We start from the raw sequence: 27,561 nt of genomic DNA on the forward strand, positions 1-27,561 counted from the left end.
GAATTTTCCCACACTGAACTGTACAGGAGTTTCACCTTCTTTTGGAGCATTGAGTTGGATTTAGCCATTTAGATCAGGTGAATATTTCCCACATAATCAGTTTTCTGTAGTTCCAGTGGGAGGAGAACTTTTTATAGTCATTTGTTCTTCCAATTGTATAGATGCCCTACGCTAAGAATTTTAATAATTGATTTTTAATTACATTTTTTGTTAGGTTAATGATAGGTTTCATTACATTGAAAATATTTTTACTTCCCTTTTGCCTGGGTGGATTTGATTTAAATCAGTTTGATTTAAATCATGATTTAAATCACTAGTCAGGAAGACTCGATTTAATCATGGATTCCTACATAAAAAGTGCATTCTTGTTGGTTGTTATAACCTTAATACATATTCTTCACAGCTCAGAGATAGATGTAGGTTTCATTTTTAGAAGGCACACACTATACATTTTTAAAGTGATTTTTTTGAAAACTTTTCAGATTAGATTTACAGCTATATCAGAAAATGAATATTTGTTTGGTTATTTCATTTACCAAAGCTAATTGAAGCATATGTTTCTGAAGTCATTGGGAGGTGAACTATCCCCAATTCAACAGGTTAATCATTAATATTTGGAGGATTTTCTTACCATTCTGTATTAGGAGGAGAACATCACCAGACAGACATTTAAATTGTTTTATTTAACTAAAACAACAACGTTATGTATTCTGGAATTTTTTCCTTCAATAGCAAACATAATATTTTAACAAAACAAGCATATGAAATTTTGAATTTAGTTAAACATTCAAGTTTTTTAAAATCTGGTTTGTTTTTTTAAAATTGTTTAACTAAAATAGTTAAATGAATTTTAAAAAATTAAATAGACTGCTAGGTCAACATGAAAAACTTAAAATATTGGCTTCTGCAGCTACCTCAGTCGTCTTCACCTTCATTTTCCTGTTTGTTCATAATCTGGGAAAGAAAAACAAGCTTTCCTGCTTTTTCAGGTCCCAAACGATTTCTCAGTTTGGAATGAATTATTCCAAAGGAAGAAAATATACTATCTACACCGGCAGAAGACGCTACTGCTGTTAAAAGTGAGATTATAACTTCAACAGTCTCTGAATCCAAGTGCTTAAGTGACTTCCATGAGTTTACTGGTGTGACTTTCTTTAAAACATCATCAGCAAACATATATTCCTTGAATGGTTCACCCTGAGCTCTGAAGATTATTATAGTTGGCATTATGGAGGGATGATTGCTGGATGTCCATGTCATAGCCAACTCCTCTTCTTCAGCAGTTAAGGTTTGACTCTGGTACCGAGTATTGAGAATATTTGCAAGAAAGTGAGCTGGAGAGGGTGCTTGTCCCATTCGTTTTTTTAATGCTTGTAATTTAACTCTGCATATTTCTCTTTTTAAGACCTCACTCAATTCCTTCCAAAGTTCAACAGCGTCAGCAATAAAATAGCTATTTCCCTGCATTTTGTTCAAGGCTATAGAAATAAGCTTCAGGGTACTCCGCATGAGTTCAACATTTCTTGTAAGCCCAATGTTGAGAATTTTGGCTGTGACAGTGCCATTTATTTTTTCACAATTTTGTTAACAAACTGTCATCAGATTAGGCCAGTTCTTGGTATAGTTCAAAACAGTCCACTCTGAGTTCCATCTCATGTCTTGTGGGAGAGTTAGCTTGGTTCCTCCCACTTTTTTCAGAGCAGCTGCTGCAAAGTGGTTGTTATGGAAGTATTTTGCAATTTCAACAACATTAGCCTTTATTTTTGGAACACTGAAGTCTTTGGCTAGGAGGTGTATCAAATGAGCATGGCAGTTGTATGTTATTAGGTTGGGATTCTCTTCGCTCTCTTCTAAATTTCTTCTCATCTTGGATACATTTGCAGCATTGTCTGTGACCAAGCTGCATACTAGACATTTGAATTTTTTTTCCACAGTTTGTTATAGGTTTTACTGCTACTTCTTGTAAGTATTCTGCTGTGTGTGCATTTCCTGATGTATCAATTGTTTCTGTAAGGAAGACATTCCCTTCTTCTGTTGTCACACAAGCACATACAACAGGATCATTGTGGACATTGCTCCACCCATCAAGACTTAGGTTAACAATTTTAGACCTTTTGCATGCTGCTCAATTTCTCTTTCATACACTTTATCCAGCAATTTGCCTGTGACATCTGCTCTGTTAGGTGACTGTGTCCTGGTCTTAATGACTGAACCATGTTAATGAAGTGTGGGTTCTCAATCGTACAAAGGAGTTTGTTGCATAAACAAACCGAGCAATTTTTTCATCAGTTACCTCTTTTTATAATCTGCTGGTGGTTCTCACAAACTTGTCTATGGTTGTTTCTGGATGATGATGATTTTTTTTTCTTTTTGCAATAGGTGATATACTTTGGCTACTTGACATACACGATGTGATTGAAACACTATCATTGGCAGATAACTGAAACTATAGAAAATGATAGTGATCTTGAAGGTGGATAGTCTTCAGAATCCTGTATGTTGAGGGTGGATTCTCCTAAACAAAATAAGTCAATGCAGTTATTTAATTATTATTACCATACTGCTCATTTAGGATTACTCATTGCATTCACAGACACTCAGTACTACTTTAAAGGTGAAATTGTAAAAAGAAGAGCTGCCTATTTCAGCTATTTATTTTTTTATCACAACTGCATCTAAAATAATAGTACCATAGAGTAACAACTATATTTTTTGCTCAAACATGAGAATTCAAGACTAGACCAGAAGGAAGACAGGCAGTCCTTAAGAAAGAAGTATGAAATACAGAAGTTTACCAACCTGAAGATCCTGCATGTTCAGACATGTTCCTTTCATCATCTTCAACACAGCTTCCTCCTGAGAAGGAACATGCCTCATGTTGTTGTTTCATTCGGGCAACCAGGCCTTGCATTTCTTTGTTGCACTGTTTGCAATTTGCACGCATGCCTGTCTTACCCACAGGTAGAGGAACTTCATTAAAATATTCCCAAACTGGGTCTCTTTTATGGTCTGCTGCCAATATAGGTTTTCCCTTTTAGCGAGAGAATGGTATTGTAGATCTCAAATCAATGAAGGCTACACGGAAAGACCTCAAGACTTCTGGAATATATTGCTCAAACAGTTTCACTTTTGTTTCTACTGCCTGTCCCTCCCCTCTCACATTTATCTCCAGACTTCTTCTCCTTGTCCAGATCTATTCTATTTCACCCCCAACGATCTTCTATTCATTGAACTTTCTGAAACTTTTTGAGAACTGCAAAACTATGCATCTCTGATGGTATCTTCTAGATTAAGCATTAAGCACTGTCCCATTGGGTAGATAGAAAGATTAACCTAAATAATCTATACAGAAGCCCCAGGAACCCCATAAGATTGGGTCCCTAATCCATGAACTATTGGAACTCATTTACAAAACTTTTCTTAAACGTTACATTAATATTGTCTCATCGTATAGAATTAGAATGTATAATCCCAATCCATGATGAGATATCTTTGAGCTATAATATGTCTTAATTAAAACTATCTTTAGATAGGATTTTTTTGATAAAATGCTTTTTGAGGAAAAATCCTATTTTAAATTTAAAAAATCCAATTTTTTTTAAGTCATTGATTTTTATCCACCCTGATTTTCTTCATGACCTATCCCTGCTCTAATTATCTTTTTAATATCAGGAAGGTCTTGATTCCTGTCTTTTCTCTGCCATTGATTCTAGCCTTTGTTGCCAATTTGTTAAATTTGCAGACTGTCATCTTGGTCATTTCTCACATGTCATCCCTCATGCCTGGGAGGAGTTACACGCACACCTCTGTAAAGCCACCTCACTGTCCTTAAAACTGTCCTGGGCCATGTTGCCTACAAAAACATTTGTCAGGTGTGCTTTGACCAGTGCTTTTCATGCTGACTACTAGTCTAATTGTTTTCTTGTGCTTCCTGACCTGTTTGTTGTATTCAGTGGTTGTCTCATCTCAGACTTAGACTGTAGGCTCTTTGGGACAGGAACCATCTCTTTATGTGCTTACGTAGTGCCTAATAATTTTCAGTCACTGTTACAATGATAAAGTATGAAAATATACTAATCAAGAATCTGGAACACTCAGCTGTGTCATATGGAAGAACTAGATTTAATTTTCTGGACTAAATTTAGTCTGGCACAGTTCCCATAAAAAACAATGGAGAAAGGGGGCCCTGAAATTTGGCCATGAAGGGTTCTAGAGAGCCTTGGTGAGCATGGGTTGCAGAAGACTGAAGAAAGTTGAAGCCAGATTGAAAAGTATCAAAGAGAGGAATGCAAAGCAATGGTTGTAAATAGCAGTGATCATAGAGATGACGGGAAGGAGGAAGATGGAGCATAATTGGAAAGACAAATGGGATTGAGGAATTAAATGATTTTTTTTTTAGACTAATGGATAATTTCATATCTAAAATGCTAATCAGAAATTAAATTAATTGTTTTAGAATCATAGAATATCAGGGTTGGAAGGGACCTCAGGAGGTCATCTAGTCCAACCCCCTGCTCAAAGCAGGACCAATCCCCAATTAAATCATCCCAGTCAGGGCTTTGTCAAGCCTGACCTTAAAAACCTCTAAGGAAGGAGATTCTACCACCTCCCTAGGTAACGCATTCCAGTGTTTCACCACCCTCATAGTGAAAAAAGTTTTTCCTAATATCCAACCTAAACCTCCCCCACTGCAACTTGAGACCATTACTCCTTGTCCTGTCCTCTTCTACCACTGAGAATAGTCTAGTCTAGAACCATCCTCTCTGGAACCACCTCTCAGGTAGTTGAAAGCAGCTGTCAAATCCCCCCTCATTCTTCTCTTCTGCAGACTAAACAATCCCAGTTCCCTCAGCCTCTCCTCATAAGTCATGTGTTCCAGACCCCTAATCATTTTTGTTGCCCTTCGCTGGACTCTCTCCAATTTATCCACATCCTTCTTGTAGTGTGGGGCCCAAAACTGGACACAGTACTCCAGATGAGGCCTCACCAATGTCGAATAGAGGGGAACGATCACGTCCCTCGATCTGCTCGCTATGCCCCTGCATATACATCCCAAAATGCCATTGGCCTTCTTGGCAACAAGGGCACACTGCTGACTCATATCCAGCTTCTCGTCCACTGTAATTCGTAGGTCCTTTTCTGCAGAACTGCTGCCTAGCCATTCGGTCCCTAGTCTGTAGCGGTGCATTGGGTTCTTCCGTCCTAAGTGCAGGACCCTGCACTTATCCTTATTGAACCTCATCAGATTTCTTTTGGCCCAATCCTCCAATTTGTCTAGGTCCCTCTGTATCCTATCCCTGCCCTCCAGCGTATCTACCACTCCTCCCAGTTTAGTATCATCCGCAAATTTGCTGAGGGTGCAATCCACACCATCCTCCAGTTCATTTATGAAGATATTGAACAAGACCGACCCCTGGGGCACTCCACTTGACACCGGCTGCCAACTAGACATGGAGCCATTGATCACTACCCGTTGAGCCCGACGATCTACACAGCTTTCTATCCACCTTATAGTCCATTCATCCAGCCCATACTTCTTTAACTTGCTGGCAAGAATACTGTGGGAGACCGTGTCAAAAGCTTTGCTAAAGTCAAGAAACAATACATCCACTGCTTTCCCTTCATCCACAGAACCAGTAATCTCATCATAGAAGGCAATTAGATTAGTCAGGCATGACCTTCCCTTGGTGAATCCATGCTGACTGTTCCTGGTCACTTTCCTCTCATGTAGGTGCTTCAGGATTGATTCTTTGAGGACCTGCTCCATGATTTTTCCAGGGACTGAGGTGAGGCTGACTGGCCTGTAGATCCCAGGATCCTCCTTCTTCCCTTTTTTAAAGATTGGCACTACATTAACCTTTTTCCAGTCATCTGGGACTTCCCCCTTTTGCCACGAGTTTTCAAAGATAATGGCCATCTCTTAGGGTCATCTCTTTAATCTAAAAATTTTAAGTTATCTAAAATGATAAATTTTTGGTTGTTTTTGTATAGGCAAATGTTCTCTTTAATGCAGAGCTATTGCACTCTGACCCAGTTCTATAATTTATTCATGTTGACTAGTACCTTTACTAATTTTCTTATTGAATCCAGGGTGCCTCAATGTAAAAGTTGCAGAATTTGACCTGGAGCCTTCCATTCTACAATTGTATTATTAGTTAATACTAATAATACATGACTTTTTTTTCTACAGATGAACTTTAATTTCTTTTATTTGAATTCTAAGATACCTATTTATTTTCAACAACTTGTTTATCACCAGTAAAGTTTTCACTGTTTAGTCTAGAAGTCATAATTTCATCCACTTTCTTTGAAGAACTCTGCAGTAAGGGACTAATGTCCAAGGCCACGCTGTGTTTTCCTGTTTTGGTAGCCAAAACTTATTGAAGTTTAAAAAAAAAAAAAAAAAGTCTGTTTTCTTTTGCAGCTGCCTATTCAGACATTGTAGGAATCCTATTTCTACTATCTTCCAGATTACTTTAAACACGTATGTTGTCCAAAAAGTGTATACTTTGAGGATAAAATAAATTGGTAATAGTAATTCCTTTTAAACATTGTCTACACCTTTGCCATAGATAAAAGTAGAAAACCCACACCCTCCAGTATACCACTGAAAATTTTTTTCCAAATAAGATAGTAGGGAATGCTGACTAAAGAGTGCTGCAGTTAAAAGCTCTCTGGTTCTACTCAAGCTTTTCTTTAGATGGTAAAAACTTGAAGAACCAAAGGTAAAACTTGAATTTTGAAATATATGCCGGTATATTTTTGAGAAATTTTTCACCTGCTCACTGGCATCTTGACTTCCATCATATAAAAGTAAAGTTTGGTCCAATAACATGCCTCTTTTGAATATGTAACTGTTTAGTGGTATGCTGTGCTTCCATTCTTGAGAGAGGAGTCTAGAAATTGTGAATTCCCACATAACGTGCTGGGTCAGATGAAGAAATATTTTCAGTCACTGCTTGGAGAGGGCTATGATTCAGCAGCTCCTGCAAAGAGCTGTACTTACTGGCCAAAAGTGTCTGACAAGGTTCACTACAGGTGTTCTGATGTGGCTTATTAGGGGACATAAACTTGTAAAGCCTTGGTTAAGAACTGCCTAATAAGAAAAGTAGTAGCCCCATAGTTTGGTGTTAATCTCCCTAGTTCTTGATAGCCATATAATTTAAAAGCTGTTGGCAGAGATTATGATTTGGAGTCTTTGCTCCATTCTGCATCAGAATAATAGAATGGAGGCCATAGAGATGTGGTAAAATGTCTGAGAGAAGTAAGGAGTGGTTGGTGTTATGTCAATAGGCTCCCATCTTGATTTGGGGGTCTAGGCAGTGGTGAGCTGGAACTGGTTTGCACTGGTTCACGTGAACCAGTTGCTAAATTTTGAAGCCGGTTGTGAAAGAGGTGGGCAAACTCCTGCCTGCGGACCACATCCGACCCACGGGAACGTCCTGTCCGGCCAGCCTGAGCTGTCGGCTGGGTAAGCTCCCCTGATAATCCCTTTTTAATTTTTACTCACCCGGCGGCTCTTTGGCAGCAGTTTGGCGGCGGGCCCTTCACTCGCTCTGGGTCTTCGGCGGCACTTCGGCAGCGGATCCTTCAGTGCCATCGAAGACCCGGAGCGACTAAAGGACCCGCCACCGAAGAGCCGGAGCAAGTGAAGGAACCGGTTCTTCAGCTTTTGGCAGCTCATCACTGGGTCTAGGTGCTACAATAATACAAATAATAATGCTCATTGTTTCCTGGAAATTCTGTTTAATCTACCATAACATTCCTCAACCCTATACTTAAAGCAAGATGTCTGAGAATTCTGCTTTCTAGGTCAGCGTTAGTAGTAAGTCCGTCACTATATGCTAACAATTAACCCTGCCACGTTTTTGCAAGTTTTCCTGAAAAAAGAAGTTTTTTCTTGAAAACATTTTCCTTGTAAATGTTTCAAGGTTAGTTTTGTTTGCTAGGTCTTCTATGTGTCTGGTTCTCTGGTGCTCAACTTTTCATTTTCGTATTCGGTATCTAAAGAAAATACTCTTTGGAAATATTCTTTCTGTTCAGACTCGGAAAATGTACACCACTGTGTAATAATCATCTTGTCTTCAGGCTGCGATTTTTAACTGTTACATTTTAAGCATAGAGTACAAGAGAGTTCCATATAAAATGTATTTAATATTTTCTGTTTAGGCTGTTGCCTATATATTTGTGTAACATGGTGCAATAAATACATAAACATACTAAGTCATTAGTTCTCAGCCTTTTTCATGCTTGGACCCTCCTACCATATAACCAGAATGTAGTGGGGACCTGCCTTTCCTTCAGCTGTATGGGAAAGATATAGAGGTTGCATCCCATCCCCATGGTGCCTGTTCTTGACCCCCAGGTTAAAGAGCTTTTGTGCTAAATAGTATGGTAAATGCATATGTTTATTGTAAGTGACCAAAATCTTCCAGTGTACTGTTGAATAATGTAGCTGGTCTTCACTGTGTGCATGTGTATGTGTATATATTGAAATATTTATTTATGATCATGTGTAAATGCTTCACAGATTCAGTGAGTGTTGTAAAGCTCATTCTTGAGCTGATGAAATGCCTTGTTGTGACTTGACTGGAACCAAGGGTCACTGGAAAAACAATAGCATTCTGGTTTGGATTTTTAACAGAATAAATGTATCTTCAGTAGCATAAAGCATTGTTTTGTGTAATGGAATAGTTTGGTGCTGCAAATTTCTTTGCTCACTTCCCCCATGAGGATTTTTTTAAGAGCACTTAAATGTAATTGGGTTTTTTGGTTGTTGTTCATTGATAGACTTCTGATGACTATCTGATCTTCAAAGCAGTGACTGCCTCTTACTGTGTGTTTTTCACAGTGCTTAGCACAGTGGTTCTCAACTCTGGTCCACCGCTTGTTCAGGGAAAGTCCCTGGTGCGCCGGGCCGGTTTGTTTACCTGCCGCGTCCTCAGGTTCAGCCAATTGCGGCTCCCACTGGCCGTGGTTCACCACTCCAGGCCAATGGGGGCTGCAGGAAGGGCGGCCAGCACATCCCTCAGCCCACGCCACTTTCTGCAGCCCCCATTGGCCTGGAGTGGCGAACTGCGGCCAGTGGGAGCCATGATCGGCCGAACCTGCGGACGCGGCAGGTAAACAAATTGGCCTGGTGCGCCAGGGGTTTTCCCTGAACAAGCAGTGGACCAGAGTTGAGAACCACTGGCTTAGCACAATGAGGGTGCAGTCTTTTTTGAAGCCCCTAGAGGCTACTGTAATACAAATAACAAAGAGGGAAGAGGAGGAGGTATGCATTGGTATTACTGGGAGACTGAGGTGGAATTGGGCTATACTGATTATGAATTAAGAACTAATAAATCACAGGAGTTAACTTGAAGTAAGATAGTGAGAAATAGGTCTCAAAAAACACACAGTGAATTACTTTCTCAAATATTTATGGTTTTAAATCCTTTTGTAAGTCTCCATTCAGTATTAAAATGATCAAGCAGACAAAACTATTTACACTATTCTGTCATGGTGAGCAGCAAAAATTGGCACCTTATTTCTGTATTACTTCCAAGCCCACAGTGTCTAAGACAATACCTCTTATTGTTCTGTTTTAACTCGTGGCCTATTTGTGGCAAGATACTAACTTAACTAGAGTTGTAGCTGTGTCTGTCCCAGGATATTAGAGAGGCAAGGTGAGTGAGTATCTTTCTCACCAACAGAAGTTGGTCTAGTAAGAGACAAGCTTTCGTGTGCTCTGTAAGCCACACTGTCTCTCTCAAACTTAACTAGAGGCAGAGTGTGTGATGTGTAGTATCTTAAAGTTTGAGAAAATTATGGGTGTGTTTTGATAGTTCTCTTAAATGGGCACTATCAACTTTGAAATGACACTTCCGTCTACATAGTTTTTACATCATTTTTTTCCAGTTTTTCTGTTGGGTATTTTGACAGCACTTTGTATGGTGTTTGTTTTCACCATTTTCCCTGTGTAGTTAGTTTGCTTCCTTTTTTGTTTGTATACGTGGGGTTTTTTTTTGTTTTGTTTTGTTTTTGGGGGGGGGGGTTCTATATACATCAGTAGCGGAGAGAACTGTTCGTTTAAAAAAAGTGTGTGTGTAGTTGTAAAATCACGAAAACTGGCAGGAGGACTCTGGCAGGTGGAGTACATAAAACTACTTCAAATTCATTTTTATGTAGAAACTGGAAAGAAAATATTTGACCAGCTTTTCAGTTGACTGTTTCAAAACCAGAGTTTTGGTGAGGGGGGAGGGAGGGACTTCTCCTGCTTGCCCGTGGTAAGTTACATTGGTGTTAAGTAGTGAATTCTGCCCTGTTAATTTTCTTCAGAATAAGCAGCAGTCCTTTGATCATTGCTTCAAGCAGAGGTATCTGGTCAGCATCATGATAAAAATGCTGTTTTTATAATCTGTTTTCAGAGTAAAACCACACTTGGCTAAATCACTTTGGTTCTAGAGCTGTGAAAAAGGCTATCTGAAATACAAGAACTATTTGTTGTGAATTGAATCTAAACAAAAAATAATGTATTATCAGTATTAACAAAATAAATATTTGACCTTCACTGAAAATGCGACTTGCCTTATGACTGTGTACAAATAAATGTGGATCATTCACAGCATGCATTTAAATAAGTCTTTCTGGAGCATATATGCATTTTATCTTGGTGTAAATCAGGACCCAATTATTAAAACTCTTCAATAGAGAGAGAGCTGGCTGTTTTTAAACAGTATTAACATGTAATTACCAAGAGAAAATCCTCATATCTTAAGAAACATACAGTCCAACTATGTACATAACTGTCGTTGCATCAACAGTGACATTCTTCCCAATACAAAAGGTTCTAGATGATGTTTTTGTCTGATTTTTTTTTTTAAATTATTTGGTAAATTAAAGCCAAAACAACTATAGTATCAAAAAGGTGTCATGTTTTCATTTTACAAAACTCTGACATTTACCATCCCTGACCTTGTTTCACCCTTTTCTTCACTTTCCTTTGTAGATGTTTTAAATAAATGATTCCTAACAAAATAAGATGGAAAGTCGAAAAACATGCTAGGTTATGTGGACAAAAACATTAGGATATATGTCTAGTCATGTTTCAATACTACTGAGACCTTTGAAATTAAGAAAACATAATGTGATTGCTCTAAAATATGGTTTTAAACCATTTGCATGGAAGAGCCGTATATTATAGACAAGGCTGGTAACTGCTTTAGTGAAATTTGGCAGGAGGGTGACTTCTGTGTCAAGGGTGTACCTTTTGTGACCCTTGTGAAAATCTTCTCAAATCTGGCCAAGTTATAAGCCTTTGCAAAATTGTTTTGCAGATGCTCAGTAAATTTCTTTGATTTTTAGAAGCTAAGATTCTGTCCTCACTAAGCATGCTCCCTGCAGCCAATGGCTACAAGGGAGAAACCAGAATTTCCATCTAAATCCTGCTCCAGCTGTTGTGAGAAGGTTCTGGGCACTGAAATTGAGAGCAGGGAGCCTGTCTCCAGTACTGTCGGTGACCCCCCCCCCCCCCCCCCTCTGCTGGCACCTAAGCACCATGGAAGAGGAAGGCATCTGTTTTGAATGCAGGGGAAGGTGGGGGGAAGAGTGAGGATGGAAAGGAGGAGATTGGGACATGATGTGTGGAGGAGATTGGGACATGATGTGTACTGAGACTGGCACTGTTTGAGCAAGGGGACTGTGACTTGGGATGGGGAGGCTGGGACTGGTTGAGCTGGGGGTAAGAAGGGAAGTTACAAAGTGACTGATAGAGGATGACAGCCTACTATTTTACTATGTGAACTGGTGCCAGAGTGGGACAAGACACACACACTTCGCTAGGGTGTTTCACAGACTGGGACTGGCTGAGCAAGGAGAATGGGTCTGACACAGAGAGCCAGGGGAGGGAGACAGGACAGGGACAGATTGGAGGGGATAGGTCAGAAAGGGTCAAATTTGGAGGGGGAGACAGGTAGAAGTTTGTGCTCACTAGAGCAGTGCTTCTCAAGCTATCTGATGTGGGGGACCGGCAAGTTTTTTTCCAATGTGCGTGCAGACCGGCAGCCGATGGCTCACGGACCAGCACTGGTCCGCGGACCGCCACTTTGAGTAGCACTGCACTAGAGCACACTCCTAGAGCCTGGAATGGAACCCAAGATTCCTGGTCTATACTACAAATTTACATCTGTATAATTGTGTGCTCAGCGGAAAATTGTCATCCTCTGTCTACTATTTAGCTCTGTTATTTTGTAAGCTCAAATGTCAGAGGTCTGTGTGGTGGATCTGTAGGTTCCAACTCTGCTGATGATCCATATGGGTGTCAGTATAATGCCACATGATGGAATTCCTTTTTCTTCAGTTGACTTTAAGAAACCTAGGAACTTGCACACAACTATATTAAAACAATATTATTAAGGTTGCCTGTGCAACCTGAAATCGGCACCCTTGTGTGTATGCGTTATGATTGTTTTTATTTACATGATCGCTTACTTTTTTTTTTCCACAAGACTCCTGCCTTATTCATTGCACAGGATGGATCTGCTGTGGGATGAGTCAGCATTGTATAGTGAAGGAGACTGCTGTTTGTATGGCCCAGGGATCATTTGTTGCTGAAGTTGGAAAGTTTGTAGTGCATAGATAGGGGATTACAGGAAGAGAGAAGATGGTTGCGGGAGTTGAATGCTGCCCTTGACAGTTGGATTCTATGCTACGCAGTTCTTATGTGATTCTCGACAAGTCTCTTAAGCCACAATTTCTGCAAGTGGTCACTAATTGTGTGTTCCTCCTTTTCTGGATTCCTGACTTGATATGCTGGGGTCTGTTATGTAGAAGTGCTGCAAGCTGAAGTCAGTGGAAGCTGTGCTTTGAACATGTAAGTGCTCTGTAATGAATGGTAAATCTGAAAAATCGTGTTTTAGTCATCTTGGATTGGGCACCCAAAAGTAGTGGGAAATGTTGACCTTAATATCTCTCTGCCCCAGTTACCCATTTGTGAAATGGGGATCTCATCACCCTGTCACCTCACAGAGCTGTTGTGAAAATAAATGGTTTGTGAAGCACTCAGATTCTGTAGGGATGAGTGCTGTAGAAAAGCCCATGAGGAAATTAATAATTCTGTTTCAAAGCAGGGTTTGAATAGTGTGCTGTAAATAAGATGTGGGGCCCCCAATAAGCAATGAGAAGAAAAAATATTGAATAGCTTGTTACTATGTGAGCACAGTTCCAATCTGTACCCTGAATGAGGCAGGGGTCCTGGGGACAAAATAGCATGTGATGTAATATAAAACTGTATCATAATGCATACACATGAGGGCTGAATTAAGATTAATTCTGGTATTTCCTGACTTGAGTGCTTGACTTTGCAACCTTAATGATGTTCTTTTAGCATCGGTTTGGAGGTTTTTGGTTTAATATTTATTATGTGATTTGCAGCGTGTGTGTTTGAGATCGCAAGCGTATATCTTGAAGTCTGTTTTTGAGTTTATAAATGGATTGTCTGAGTTCTGTCTCTGCAGGTGACTCAGTCTCATCCACTCTGATTAAAGAGGCAATCCAAGATATTTCATAAGAACTCCTTTTGTGCCATGATCTGACTGTGACTAATGCAAATCCATTAATTATGTGTGTTGCTCAACTGGAAAGAAACAGAATGATTACATCTGTTTTTTGTTTTTGTAATTTGCCAGTTGTAACCTGTGTTCTTCTGAATAAGTAAAACAGAAAAGGAAAGGGCACGTCCTGTAACTTTGTGAACTGTTCAACATATGCAGTTGGAATGCTTGTCTTTCTCGTGTTGCGCAAATTATTTTGGGGAAATAACCTAACTACTGGAAATCTCAGTATTTAATTATGTAAATTAAAATTTTGTTAGTATTATATGGTTTTGCTGACTTGTAGAATAGATATGAAATTGCAGAGGGGTTGATCTTAAGATTCCCTGTATCATTTTTAATATAATGTAAATATTATTATTATTGTCCAAATTATTGCCATGTTTAATCTGCAGTATTACTATGGATAGTTAGGAAAACCCTAGTTCAGAAAGCATTTAAGATTGAGGGGTTACTATAAACTAATAAGAGAACCATATTTGGTGATGTAGGTATCAACTGTACCCACCTAAAACACTGTAATACATGCAGAGAATGTTTTCTCTTGATAATGATATATTCTAGGAGAGAGACACTGTAAACTCTAGGTTTTGCAAATAAGGTTTATGATTTTACTTTTTAAAGTTTCAAGTTTTAAGGGGAAGTGAAGGGTTTCTCTGCATTAGTGTCTGAGTGAGAGTGATTTTTTTTTAATGCTTCCAGCTCAAAACAGCCATTATAATTCCAATGTTTAGTTTTGTTTGGGTATTATATAAATTACCGACACAAATTTAGTTTATATGCTTGGATTGCTAAAAATAATTCAGGTTCCTAATATGACCCCATAGGGTTGGTCTGTTGTCCTTTTAACTGTTGTATAGTTTTTGTCATTAGGAATACCATCACCTAGGTTTTTATCCTGTAACCTAAACTAGGGAAATCTTAATTAGGATAACTCTCTGCCATGCCACTTAGAGGAAAATATCTTGTAATTAAGATTTCAAAGGTAACTCAACATTTTCTACAACATTTCATTGATGGTTTTGGGCTCTATATTTGTATGTGTAGTTTTTTGTTGTATGTCTGGTTTTTATATTTTGATCACATGAAGACACATTAGGGAAAACAAGTGAAATTTTAAATGTTTTCACTTATAGCAAGACAACGCTAGCTGTGTTCAAAGTAAAATCAAATTTTAAGTGAATAGGGGAAGACCGATTCAAAGCCCACCCCCCAAATTAAAAAAGCTGCTAGTGTTCCTACTGAAGTTCTGTTTCTGATGGAGGGATAACTGAATTTGTAGCACATTATTAATACAAACTGGCATTTATGAAGAGAAATTATACTCCTTGGTCTACATACATGACTTCAGGTGGGGAACGATGCCTTTGGGATTTAGTATTAGGCTTTGTAATCCAATACTTCTGACTTTTAAACACAGAGTAGTCCTTTTCTACTATAAACCTCAATTCCAGTCATTAGCGTACTATACTGGAAATTTAGACAGGACTCATTGAAAGCCATCATCTTGTGATTGTGTTTAGTGATGCAAGTGTCACTCACATGTAACATATAACCCTGAGAGATTTGTGTAGACAATCAGTTGCCTTATTTAGAGAGATGTGATCGTGACAATATAGGTGAAGTTGATTTTCCATATCACAAAGTGACTTTTTTAAGCTGCCTTGTAATGATATTTAAAAATGTTCCTTTTCTTTCGTCATTACTCTTTGTTAGCTACATATCAAAGCTGTGAAATCAGGTATATACTCAAGTCAAATATGGAGTTTTTTTTCTTCTCTAAGGCAGTTCGATTTTAGATAATCTACTGAAAGACAACCATGATGGAAGGCAGTGTGATATGAGTACAAATATTGTAGCAAATAGGTTTCTATCTATACAAACGATAACAGGGATATCCATAGTAGATCAAACTGGTGATCCAGTGAGCCTAGTTTTCTGTCCCAACAGTGGCCAATAACCTATTTAGAAGAAAGTTCAAGAAAATCTGTAGCAGGTATTTGTGGGTTAACCTGTCCCAACAGGAAGTTTCCTGTTATCTGTTGGTAATTAGGTTGGAGTATGCCCTGAAGTGAGAGGGCTTATGTATCTTCCAAAATTCATTTGTTTTAATAGTTGCCATTGTGACCCAAGATAATCTTGTTAACCATCTAAATGTCTGTTCCTTTTCAAATCCATGTATAAGTACCATGAGCTAATTGTGTATTTTGTGGGGAAAATATTACTTCATACCTGTTTTGGATTTGCCACCTTTTACTTTCATCAGCTATTCCCTTATTCTTGTAATTGTGAAAGGAAATTTAAATCCTGGATTTGTGCTGGAAATGGCCCAACTTGATTATCATACACATTGTAAGGAGAGTGATCACTTTAGATAAGCTATTAGCAGCAGGAGAGTGGGGTGAGAGGAGGTATTGTTTCATGGTCTCTGTGTATATAAAAAGATATTTACACTTTCCACAGTATGCATCCGATGAAGTGAGCTGTAGCTCACGAAAGCTTATGCTCAAATAAATTGGTTAGTCTCTAAGGTGCCACAAGTACTCCTTTTCTTTTTAAATAACTTCGTCATCTGTAAACTTTGCCACCTCACTGCTCATCTCTTTTTCCAGATTATGAATAAATATATTTGACACCGGTTCTTGCATGGAACCTTGTGGCACCCCACACTTAGTAATAATTAACTGTCCATCCTGCATTTTGTGTCTTTTAGCCAGTTTTTGATAAACGACAGTACTGCTTAGTTTCTTCAGTTGCCTCTTATGAGGGACTTAGACAAATGCCTCATGAAAATGTAAATAAATTGTCTGTTCTCCTTTATCCATTGTTTTATTAACACATTCAAAACATTCTAATTAGGGAGGTATGAGTTTCCTTTGCAGAAGCCATTCTGGTTGAACCCTATCATCTCATGGTCTCATAGTTGTTCTGAAATATTTTAATACTTCCATACTGGGTAAATGGAATAAAGTTACTGGTCTGTATTTCTCTGAGTCACTCTTAGTGCCTTTTTTAATGTAAGTACACATTTGCTATTGTCCAGTCCTTGGATATGGCATAGAATATGCCTATGTGTTGTGGATAAGGCATCAAGAAAGGGGGAGGTTTAAAGATGGAGTGAGGTAAAGTAGGACCAATGAAGTTGGTCGCTAAGGGTACATCTACACTGCGATTTAAAAAAAACAAACAAACAAAAAAAAAACCTTTTATACCAAGTCTCAGAGCTAACATCAGCTGACTTAGGTTTGCGGGGCTCGAGCTGCAGGGCTGTACAATTCCAGTGTAAACGTTTGGGGTCTCCAAGCCCGAATGTCTACCATGAAATTTTATAGCCCCGCAAGCCTGAGTCAGCTGACCTGGGCCAGTCGCGGCCATGCCACAGGCGTTTTATTGCAGTGTAGACGTACAATAAGGGTGGATGGGGTAAGGGAGAGGTTGAAAGTGAAAAGTAAAAAGGCAGGTGTAATGGAGACTGATTGTATTTTTTGTGTGGTGAACTGAATTAATTATTCTAAAAATTGCTTACCAAGTTCATGACCAAATACCTCTTGAAATTGTTAATACTTAAAATTTGGAGCTGGAACTCCTAACAGAGTATGTAAGTGAGTGGACGTATAGTTTGTTGATTCCATGTGCATCTACATGATAGGCGTTTAAGATACGGTGTGTTTGTGTGTCTAATGTCTTTTTGGTTTTTTTGTTTTGTTTGCTTTTCTATTTCAGTGGGTGGGATGAAATATTGGTAACCTCAGATAATGCTGTAGGTTAACAATAAGAGTTATCTTTTTGTGACAGTTTAAGATCAGTTAGATAGAGACTTAATCATATCTATTCCTCGATCAAAGATGTTACAACAGACCAAACGGCAAAGCTCAAACCTAATACCTTTTAATGAACTTTCTAAGGTAGGAAACTATCTTCAGTGAGTAAATGGTTAGGACTTAGATAAAAAGCCTTTACATTCACGTTTATCAGTACCAGAATTCAAAGATACTTTCTTGCATTGGTTATTAACACAGTGATATTAACACAGTACAGGTGAGCAGTCTTGAGACACTTGATATACAGTAGCAGAGGGGGAAAAAACATACTTTGGAAGAGTTTTGACAAAGTCAAGGAAGACATTACAACACTTTTTTAATTTACACATGAATATATTTTAAAACTAAAGTGGATATATTCTGTTTTGTTTGCTTATTTTATCCTACATGGATTTATTTTATTGTCAAAAATTTATACATACTTTTCAGGGAATGTGCCGTGTCTGGGGAATGTGTCATAGGTAGATAGTCTCAACTTCTGTGTATATTTTGTTTTTTATTGGAGTATTTACCAGATTCTGACATCTGGAGTGAGTTATCTATATTAAATATTGGGACTAGTGCTAGCACCTAATGCCAAAGCATTTGGATGGTGGAAGAGAATACTCAACAAAATAATTTTCGGGGGAAAGATAAACAAAAGGCAAATATGTTCAACCAGAAACAGGGCCTTTCCAGCTACAGAAAAGATTTACTATTTCCGGAAGCTCTAGTTGAGTTGTCAGGGTGGCCTGCACAAAGGTGAGAAAATGCAAAGCAAAGCACCTTGCTTTGAAAATGTTGCTTTTTTTTTTTTTCCTTTTGTGTGTGGGAGTTTGTCTACTTAGACTTCTAAAATGAACTACACCTCATTTTTTACATTTCAAACAGTTGGATCTTTTGATTTTCCAAATTATTGATGTCTAAACTAATTAACTAAATATGACATTAATTAATGAGAGGCTTTGCTGTAGAGTTAACAGCACAAGTTTGTTTAACGCTATTCCCTGTGCTATAATAAATGTTCGTGCAAAACAATGGCTGTCTACACTATGAGCTATTGGTGTGATTCCCCTGCTCGTGTACAGGTACTTGTGCTAGCTCTCGTCCAGCTAGTGCAAGTATAAATATGGCAGTGTTGCCACGGTAGCCTGGGTAGCAGCAGCAGAGGCAGAGCTGAGCCATGTCGAGTATAAAGCTGCCTAACCCTGTGGGTATGTACTCCACGCAGCTCCGTGGCCTTTGCTGCCACTACGCTTGCTACTGGGGCAACACGTCTTCTAATTATATTCATGCCGGCTCGACGAGAGCTAGTGGGAGTGCGTACGCAAGCAGGGGAATCACATTCCTGACTCTTACTGTACATTTAGCCTAAGTAGTAACTGAAAACTGACACAATAGTTTTGAACTCAACTGAAAACTTTGAAAAGTGCTTGGGGAAGTAAGTTAGTCAAAGGCAAAATAATTGAGAAGGCACCCGTTTCTCAGTAGTTCATAAATTATTACAAATGATGGGGAAATATATATCTGGAACTAAGTATTTGACAGTGTTTTTAAATTCTAAAGAAATTAAAAAAACTCTGTACTGAAAGATCTTTTAATTAGGTTGCACCAAAGGAATAAGGCATTTTAAATTAATTAGCTAAACATTACTTCTGAATCAGAGGAACCAGGCAGGGACTGTCTTTTTGTTCTGTGTTTGTACAGTGTCTATTACAGTAGAGTCCTGGTCTATGACTAGGGCCTCTAGGTACTATGGTAATACAAGTAATAGGCAATGCTAGTCAGAACTGCTTGGCTGCTTATATGATTCCAGCCAACATGTTTTCCTTTTGGTTCTGTAGATTTCCTTAATGAATTCTGGAATTCAGTGAAGAAGTAGGAAAATTTTGGTAGGCAAGACACAAGGAAATCCAGTATCCTAGAGATTAGAGAATGCAGACCTTTTAAAACATCAGTGTTGCCTGCAGTGCTGTGGCAGTATTTTGTGTACTACTATTTCTGATGAAGGCATGTCTCCTGAAGGAGACACAAATGAAGGCTACACTCTTCTGGTAATAGTACAGTCTTGTAATAGTATTACTAATAGTAACAGGTTTCAGAGGAACAGCCGTGTTAGTCTGTATTCGCAAAAAGAAAAGGAGTACTTGTGGCACCTTAGAGACTAACCAATTTATTTGAGCATGAGCTTTCGTGAGCTACAGCTCACTTCATCAGATGTTTACCGTGGAAACTGCAGCAGACTTTATATACACACAGAGAATATGAAACAATACCTCCTCCCACCCCACTGTCCTGCTGGTAATAGCTTATCTAAAGTGATCAACAGGTGGGCCAGGTGGGCCATCAACAGGTGGGCCAGGTGGGCCATCCAGAAAACCTGGATCTATGCAGGAAATAGCCCGACTTGACTATGTAAAGAGTTGTCACTTTGGATGGGCTAGCACCAGCAGGAGAGTGAATTTGTGTGGGGGGGTGGAGGGTGAGAAAACCTGGGTTTGTGCTGGAAATGGCCCACCTGTTGATCACTTTAGATAAGCTATTACCAGCAGGACAGTGGGGTGGGAGGAGGTATTGTTTCATATTCTCTGTGTGTATATAAAGTCTGCTGCAGTTTCCACGGTAAACATCTGATGAAGTGAGCTGTAGCTCACGAAAGCTCATGCTCAAATAAATTGGTTAGTCTCTAATAGTAACAGTAATCATCTTTCAAATTTCATGCTTATGAGAATGGAACATGAGCAAAATGAAGTTCAGGGCAATGTATAGGATTGATCTACAGCCATAGAGACCTCCAGTTCCTCAGATTTGTTTGTTAAAATATGTAAGAACTAAATACATAGGTTACTATGTTGTTACTCTTTTGCTCTTTTTGTAGGGCTCTGGAGGACTGTGTGACTGTAATTTTAAGGTATTTTTATGTTGAAAACTGGGTAGGTGTGGCAATGTACACTTAATCTTTTGCAGCAAAATAAAAAATACAAAAAAAATGTAATGACTTACAAATGTGGCTAATTGTTAGACAGTGACTTAAACAACATTTGTGTTGAATGAATGTAGATTAACGAGTTTGCTGTAGATTGTTTGAAAAGTGCTAATTGAACAAAACCATGTTCTTGAGGATGAAATTATGTATATATCAAGTTTCTTTTTTTCTTTCAATAGTAAGTTGCAAAGTAATAGTGAAGTGGTTCACAGTATTATATATAAAAGTCTTCCATTGTTTTGTTAGGAACATCTCTGCAGGTAAATTCAGTCATTAGAAATTTAGAATATCCAAATTCAGAAGTGTGTTCCAAAACTGAAATTGTGTAGTTTCATTCTTTCCCCAAAAATCTCATTTTCCCCACACAAGGATTTTTCATCGCTTCCCTGAGCTTTTCAAATAAAAGTTTATCTTTATTTAAATAGGTTACTAATCTGCTGTTGATTTTGCTCAAGCCTAAAATTTGTTCTTAGACATTTTTATAGGAGCATAATGTTGTCTGTCTTCAGTTTCATTGATACAATCACAAAAAATCAACCTAATTGACTTAAATGCCCAGTTTTCTAGTATGGGGGAAAGAAAGTTTGTATTTAGGTTGCTCTTTCAATAATTCAGCTCAAAACTAAGTATTCTGCTAGTGCTGGTTGAATACATTGAGTGTTCACTGGGGATGGAAATGAATTAAAATAACCAAAATCATATTCTTCATGAAGAAGTGTTCTTTTATAACTTTGTTAAGCATTTGCTTCAGAAAGATTAACTATGTACTAATATGCTGACTTCCGAGGTTTAATAGTTTGTAGTTTAATATGTTCAGTAATGACATCTTGAGAGGACTGAGTTTTAGCAATGGAAATTGCCAAGAAATCAGCACTGCTCCTAGGGTTACCAGATAGCAACTGGGGGGAGGGGTACAGGGTAATAAACACCTATATAAGAAAAAGTCCCAGAAAACAGGACTGTCCCTTTAAAAACTGGACATCTGGTCACCCTAACTGCTGCTTAAATTCAGAATCCTAAATTTGCTACAAAAAACTTCCTGTTGGGGAATTTATAAAACTGCAAGTTTATCCAGTCTATCAACAGAAAGATAATGATCACATTTGCACATGCAATTTTGAGCATGTACAGGTTTTTTTCATGTTTTCATAAACAAGTTTATGAATGACCAGAAACCCTGATATGTGAAAGAAAAGAGCATTTGTATACCTTGTTAGATAAACATCTGTTTATACAAATGCAATGTTTGTGCAGCGTCACTTACTGTGTATGGGGAAATGCAAATGCACATGCACAGCATTCCAGGAACAACTAATTCCTTGGGATCCAACAGAGAACAACAAAAGTAAGGAAATTTGCATCTTCATCTTCCTCCAAAATTTTAGACTTCATAATGATTCTAAATCACTTCATTGCTGTGCCCTCTCATATTTTACAAACAATCCAATTGTAGTTTTACTTGTTCTTGTCCCCCTTCTTGTTCTAAGTTTTCCCTAGTTTTGAAAGTTCCTTTGAAGGCTATTCCTTAGAGGTGTGAGGTCAGTGTCTCTGATGGGAATAGGATAGACAGTAGTGATAGCTTCTCGTGTGCACTCTCATGAGCTTTTCCATACCTTTGTCTACCCTCAAGTGTACTCAGTAACTTTGTGTGCAACAAATCATTTATTTTCCAAATTAATATATATACACCAATTATTAATTTCATTTATGCTTGTGTGTGGTTGCAGATAGAAAATTACTCATTGTTTTCGTGGTAGTTGATGTGTACTGTAATTATAGTTTTTAAAATATTTGTCCTTAACACAATAATGCAAAACAAATTTTAACATGAAGCATTAAAGAACTGGTTGCAGTCTTTAAGTAGACTCACTTACCAAATCTGAGATTATAGACTGAGTAGCAAATTTTAAAACTTTAGAAACTATTTTTAAAAATCCAGTCAAATCATATCGGGGAATATATAATTGTATTTAAGACATATAATTCACTATCTAATAGATTGCTAATTGTCATTAATATTTTTTTCTTCAGGTTCGATCTGTGGATGAGATGAATCATGAGTTTCAAGCTCTTGCACTAGAATCTCGGGGAATGGGAGAGGTAAATATTTGTAGGTGATTAGAAAATCCTGTTGGAGGATTGGAAATTCTAATAAAATTTTGCTTGTTTCAATTCTTAGCTTGGTTAGTGAAGTTTTTTTGATCTGAGACAAACCAATTTTTCAGGCATCCAAAGACAACTTAGACACCACCTTAAATTTTGTAAATATTAACTCCAGTATCTAAGAACTATGATAAATGGAGCTATCATGTTAACATATTGGGCTTATCAGCTGTTAAGCTTGGGGAAGAAGAGCTGGCAATGTAAAGATTGTGGAAAATTCTCTGCTGTTGCTGCTTTCTAAGAAGTTATTTCCACTGACCTAAGCCCTCGGGTGTTGGGGCTTTTGCAGGATTCCTGGACCCAAAGAAAAATAACAATTATAAACTGGCTGAAATTAGGGCAATTTATTATACCCTTAGTGGCATGGCTTCTTCAATGGACAGCCTTAGTGCTGATGGACTGGCACATGTGCCATGTAAGGAGGAACAAAAGTTTCCTTCCAGAATGAGCAGTGCAATTTTAAAGAATTTGAAATACTCTGCTGGTTAAAAATAGCCCTTTCCTTCGCTCAAACTATAGTAACACCCACAGAGTGAGAGACTTTAAAAAGACTATTATAAAGTCTCTTAGGAAATTTAGAGAAATGCATACTGAAAGCTAGACTTCTCTACTTGCTAAGGATCTGACAGTTCTGCAGCTAACAGAGTCCATGTACATCACGTTAATGAAGGACTACCTTGTCTCTTTGCTGACATAGTGGAGGTGAAATCTGAAAAAAGATGTTGATATACAGGGTAGCTTTAGGAGGTTATAGGAATCAGGTGTAAAGATCAAATCAAAAGTGATTGGCTCATTTAGACAATCCAGTGATAAATATGAGTTATTCAAATGGTATACAGGCCACTTGATAAAATATTCCTTATTTTTTGTCCACTGTATCAAACATATCATTAGGCTTGCTATTCTCAATCTCAATAAAGATTTATCCCATCTTAAAAAGATGGAATTTATTTTGAATCTTGTTTTCAAGTTTTTCTAGTTAAGTCTCCAAAAGTGACTGCAGCTTCAAATTCTGATGATATAGAGGCAACTGTGAGATATTTTGCAAGTATGCACCATGTATACTGTGATGTTTGTTATGCCAGATCACTTGAAGGCAATGCAAAGAAGTATGGTTTGGCTGTTTCCCATTTGGAATATATTGAGAAAACTGAGTCAAGGCAGATGTTACCTGGGCCAGGAGGCATTCTTAAGGAGATCAAGAAAAACAAAATTGTTGATGCATTCTATTTTGTAATGACTTAATAACCAGTGCTATATGTAAACTGAAGCAGTCATGTTTCCTACATAGAATCATAGAATAACAGAGTTGGAAGGGACCTCTGGAGGCCATCTAGTCCAACCTCCTGCCCAGAGCAGGACCAATCCCAACTAAATCATCCCAGTGAGGGCTTTGTCAAGCCTGACCTTAAAAACCCCTAAGGAAGGGGATTCCACCACCTCCCTAGGTAACGCATTCCAGTGTTTCACCACCCTCCTAGTGAAAAAGTTTTTCCTAATATCCAACCTAAATCTCCCCCACTGCAACTTGAGACCATTACTCCTTGTCCTGTCATCTGCTATCACTGAGAATAGTCTAGATCCAATCTGCAGACACAAACTACATCAACTGCAATACTGATTTCAGTGTTTTGATTATACGGCTAAAAAAGTACAATATGGTTGTGTACGAACTGACACATGCTAGATTACTTTACACAAGTATTGAGTGAGAAGAAAAAGAAGATAGCTCTTTGTAAACAATTGCTTTTAAAATTAAACTGAAATATCAAATCCACAACGAATGATAGTGCATCATACATGTAAAACAAACTTTTTAATTACTTACCTATCTGTCTTTCAAAATATTAGAGAAATGCCTTTTGACAATCAAAACAAACAATATTTCAACTTAATATGTTAGAGATAATTTTTGGGCTCTGATCTTTCCAGGAAAAGCATTATTCCTTGATGAGAAATTTGAAGTTTTAGCTGGTGAGCATTTTGTTTTTCCAAGGCTGATCTATAGTCTCTAAGCACCTTACAAACGCTAATGAAATAATCCTCTCAACCACATGAGGTAGGGTACATTCCAGGTACTTTATCCTAACTTATATGAAATGTTCCAAAGGGGCTTCTACCATTTCTTCAGGAGACTATTCCACATTTCTTGCTTTCAGGAAGTTTGCTGTGTTTTTCCTAGATTTCCCTTTTCTTAATTCTTTTACCCAAGTTACACATCATAGTACACCCTAGTTTTGTGGTGTGTTTTTGTTGGTTATTCCCTGAACTCCAATTAGTTTTCTTGGCACCAGACTGAACACAGTATTCCAGGTGTGGTCTCATCAGAGCTATATCAAGAGCACATTCTCTTTTATTATGTGATTCTTCTGAATGTGGGAACTAAAAAATGGTGTCAGTTTTTTATGCCAGTTGTCACTGAACACCTTGGTATAATTTGTTTACTGTTTAACCAATGAACACATCGGGAAAAGTCAAGACATTAAGGGCTTGTCTACACTTGAAACACTACAGCTTTGCTGTAGCACTTCAGTGTAAATGCAACCTATACTGCTGGGAAGGGTTCTTGCATTGGCACAGGTAATCCACCTCCCTGAGAGGCAGTAGCTAGTTGGACAGAAGAATTCTTCTGTCAACCTAGCGCCGTGTACACTGCGGGTTAGGTTGGCTTAACTACACTGCTCCGATGTTGATTTTTCACACTCCTGAGCAACATAGGTGGGTCAACCAAACTTTTTAGTGTAGACCAGGCCTAACTCTTTTGCACTTTTTGTAAAGTGTAGTGTTGTAATGCTCCTAGAACATGTGAATAGGTATACTTTTTAAAAAAATGTCCAGATAGTTTTTTCTTCCCAGTGAAGACATTGTTCCTGTTATGTTCTCTTGTTCTCACATATGCATTTTTCTGAATTGAATTTCATTTCCTGATCATATTCCTAATCCCCGTAGGTCAATTTATTTTTCTGTCTCTGCAGGGATTCAGCACTTCCCACTTCTACACTTAGCTCCAGAGCGATTGATCCAGCGGGTGGGGGGGGGGTAGATTTAATTGGTGGGCTGTTAATTCTATCACTTGGAGTCTTTTAATGACATTTAAATGTCTTTCTGAAATATATGCTTGTGTTCAACCACAAGTTATTTGGTTAGATGCAGGAATCACTAAGTGAAAGGCCTATTTTGCCTTTGCTTCTCTGTTATGCTGCAGAATGAATGACATGTCTGTCATAGAGGTGCATACTGCTCTTTCAGGTACCACATAAGAAGTAACAGATGGCAGTTTGTTTGAGCTGTTCATGCCCTTAGCTAATCAGTAGCTAAATAACCACATTTTAATTAAGATGAACAACATGATGTATGCTTAGCTATCAGCAATTAGGAAGAACCAGGTCAGTCCCCCCTCCTTAGGGAAGATTAAACCCTCATAACTTGGGCAGGGAAAAATCTTACCTATGTACTTCCTTTCACTGTAGGCAAACTCAGTAGTGTTGTTAAATTGTCACAACATAAATGCACCAAAATGTAGCGTCTACCTGTTGGCATTGTCCCAGACAAATTATATCTTAAATACAATTATATATTCCCTGATATGATTTGACTGGATTTTTAAAAATAATTTCTAAAGTTCAGTTTCTAAAACTCGTTGGCATTGTCCCAGACAAATTTAGGCAACCAAAGGTAGATCTGTTTGCATCCTAAAATCAGTTGTAAAACACCTTGTCACAGGGAGCAGCAGCCATGGACCTGCTATCCTAACCATTCCTGAAATACCTCTTTAATGCCTTTCCTGCATCCTCTCTTGTGGGTAGGACTCTGCAAAAGATAAAGGTTAGTCCTCTTTTGGTTCTTGAGCAAAGTAAGCTGTCATGGGGTAAGAGGGAAGGTCCTCTCATGGATTAGTAACTGGTTAAAAGATAGGAAACAAAGGGTAGGAATAAATGGTCAGTTTTCAGAATGTAGAGAGGTAAATAATGGTGTCTCCCAGGCATAAATAATGGTCCCAGTACTGCTCAACATATTCATAAACAATCTGGAAAAAGGGATAAACAGTGAGGTGGCAAAGTTGTGTCATCTGCAAATTACTCAAGATAGTTGAGTCCAAAGCTGACTGCAAAGAGTTACAAAGGGATCTCACAAAACTGGGTGACTGGGCAACAAAATGGAAGATGAAATTTAATGTTGATAAATACAAAGTAATGCACATTGAAAAACATAATCCCAACTATACATAAAAACCGATGAGGTCTAAATTAGCTGTTACCACTCAAGAAAGAGATCTTGGAGTCATTGTGAATAGTTCTCTGAAAACATCCACTCAATGTATCACTAACAGAATGTTGGATATCATTAGGAAAGGGATAGATAACAAGACAGAAAATATCATATTGCCTCTATATAAATCCATGGTATGCCCACATCTTGAATACTGCCTACAGATCTGGTTGCCTCATCTCAAAAAAATATATTGGAATTGGGAAAGGTACAGAAAAGGGTAACACAAATGATTAGGGGGTATGGAAGAGCTATGAGCCTATGAGGAGAGATTAATAAAACTAGGACTTTTCGTCTTGAAAAACAGACTACAGGGTATATGATAGAGGTCTACAAAATCATGACTGGTGTGGAAAAAATAAATAAGGAAGTGCTCTTTACTCCTTCTCATAACACAAGAATTAGGGGTCACCAAATGAAATTAATAGGCAGCAGATTTAAAATAACGAAGTACTTCTTCACACAATGCCCAGTCAACCTGTGAAATCTTGGCCTTCACAACATCCTCCGGCAAAGATTAGACAGGGTTCAAAAAAGAACTAGATAAGTTCATGGAGAATAGGTCCATCAGTAGCTATTAGCCAGGATGGGCAAGGATACAAAATCATGTTCTGAAGTGTCCCTAGCTTCTGTTTGCCAGAAGCTGGGAGTGGGTGACATGGTATGGATCACTTGATGATTACCTGTTCTGTTCATTCCCTCTGAAGAACCTGGCATTGGCCATTGTCGGAAGACAGGATACTGGACTAGA

At 38.2% G+C, this 27,561-nt stretch overlaps 1 protein-coding gene across 10 annotated transcripts in view; it reads left to right on the forward strand.

Moving 5' to 3' along the window:
* Positions 1–27,561, forward strand: part of PUM2 (pumilio RNA binding family member 2) — a 107,656-nt gene that overhangs the window by 16,839 nt on the left and 63,256 nt on the right. For all 10 annotated transcript variants that reach the window (XM_048845582.2, XM_048845581.2, XM_048845576.2 and 7 more), the window contains exon 2: positions 22,410–22,478. In XM_048845582.2, coding sequence (XP_048701539.1) covers positions 22,428–22,478 — 51 coding nt within the window. In that variant the 5' untranslated portion in view covers positions 22,410–22,427. The remainder of the gene's footprint in view (positions 1–22,409; positions 22,479–27,561) is intronic.

Source organism: Caretta caretta, chromosome 3, assembly GCF_965140235.1.
Source record: "Caretta caretta isolate rCarCar2 chromosome 3, rCarCar1.hap1, whole genome shotgun sequence".
In the NCBI taxonomy this organism is placed as follows: Eukaryota; Metazoa; Chordata; order Testudines; family Cheloniidae; genus Caretta; species Caretta caretta.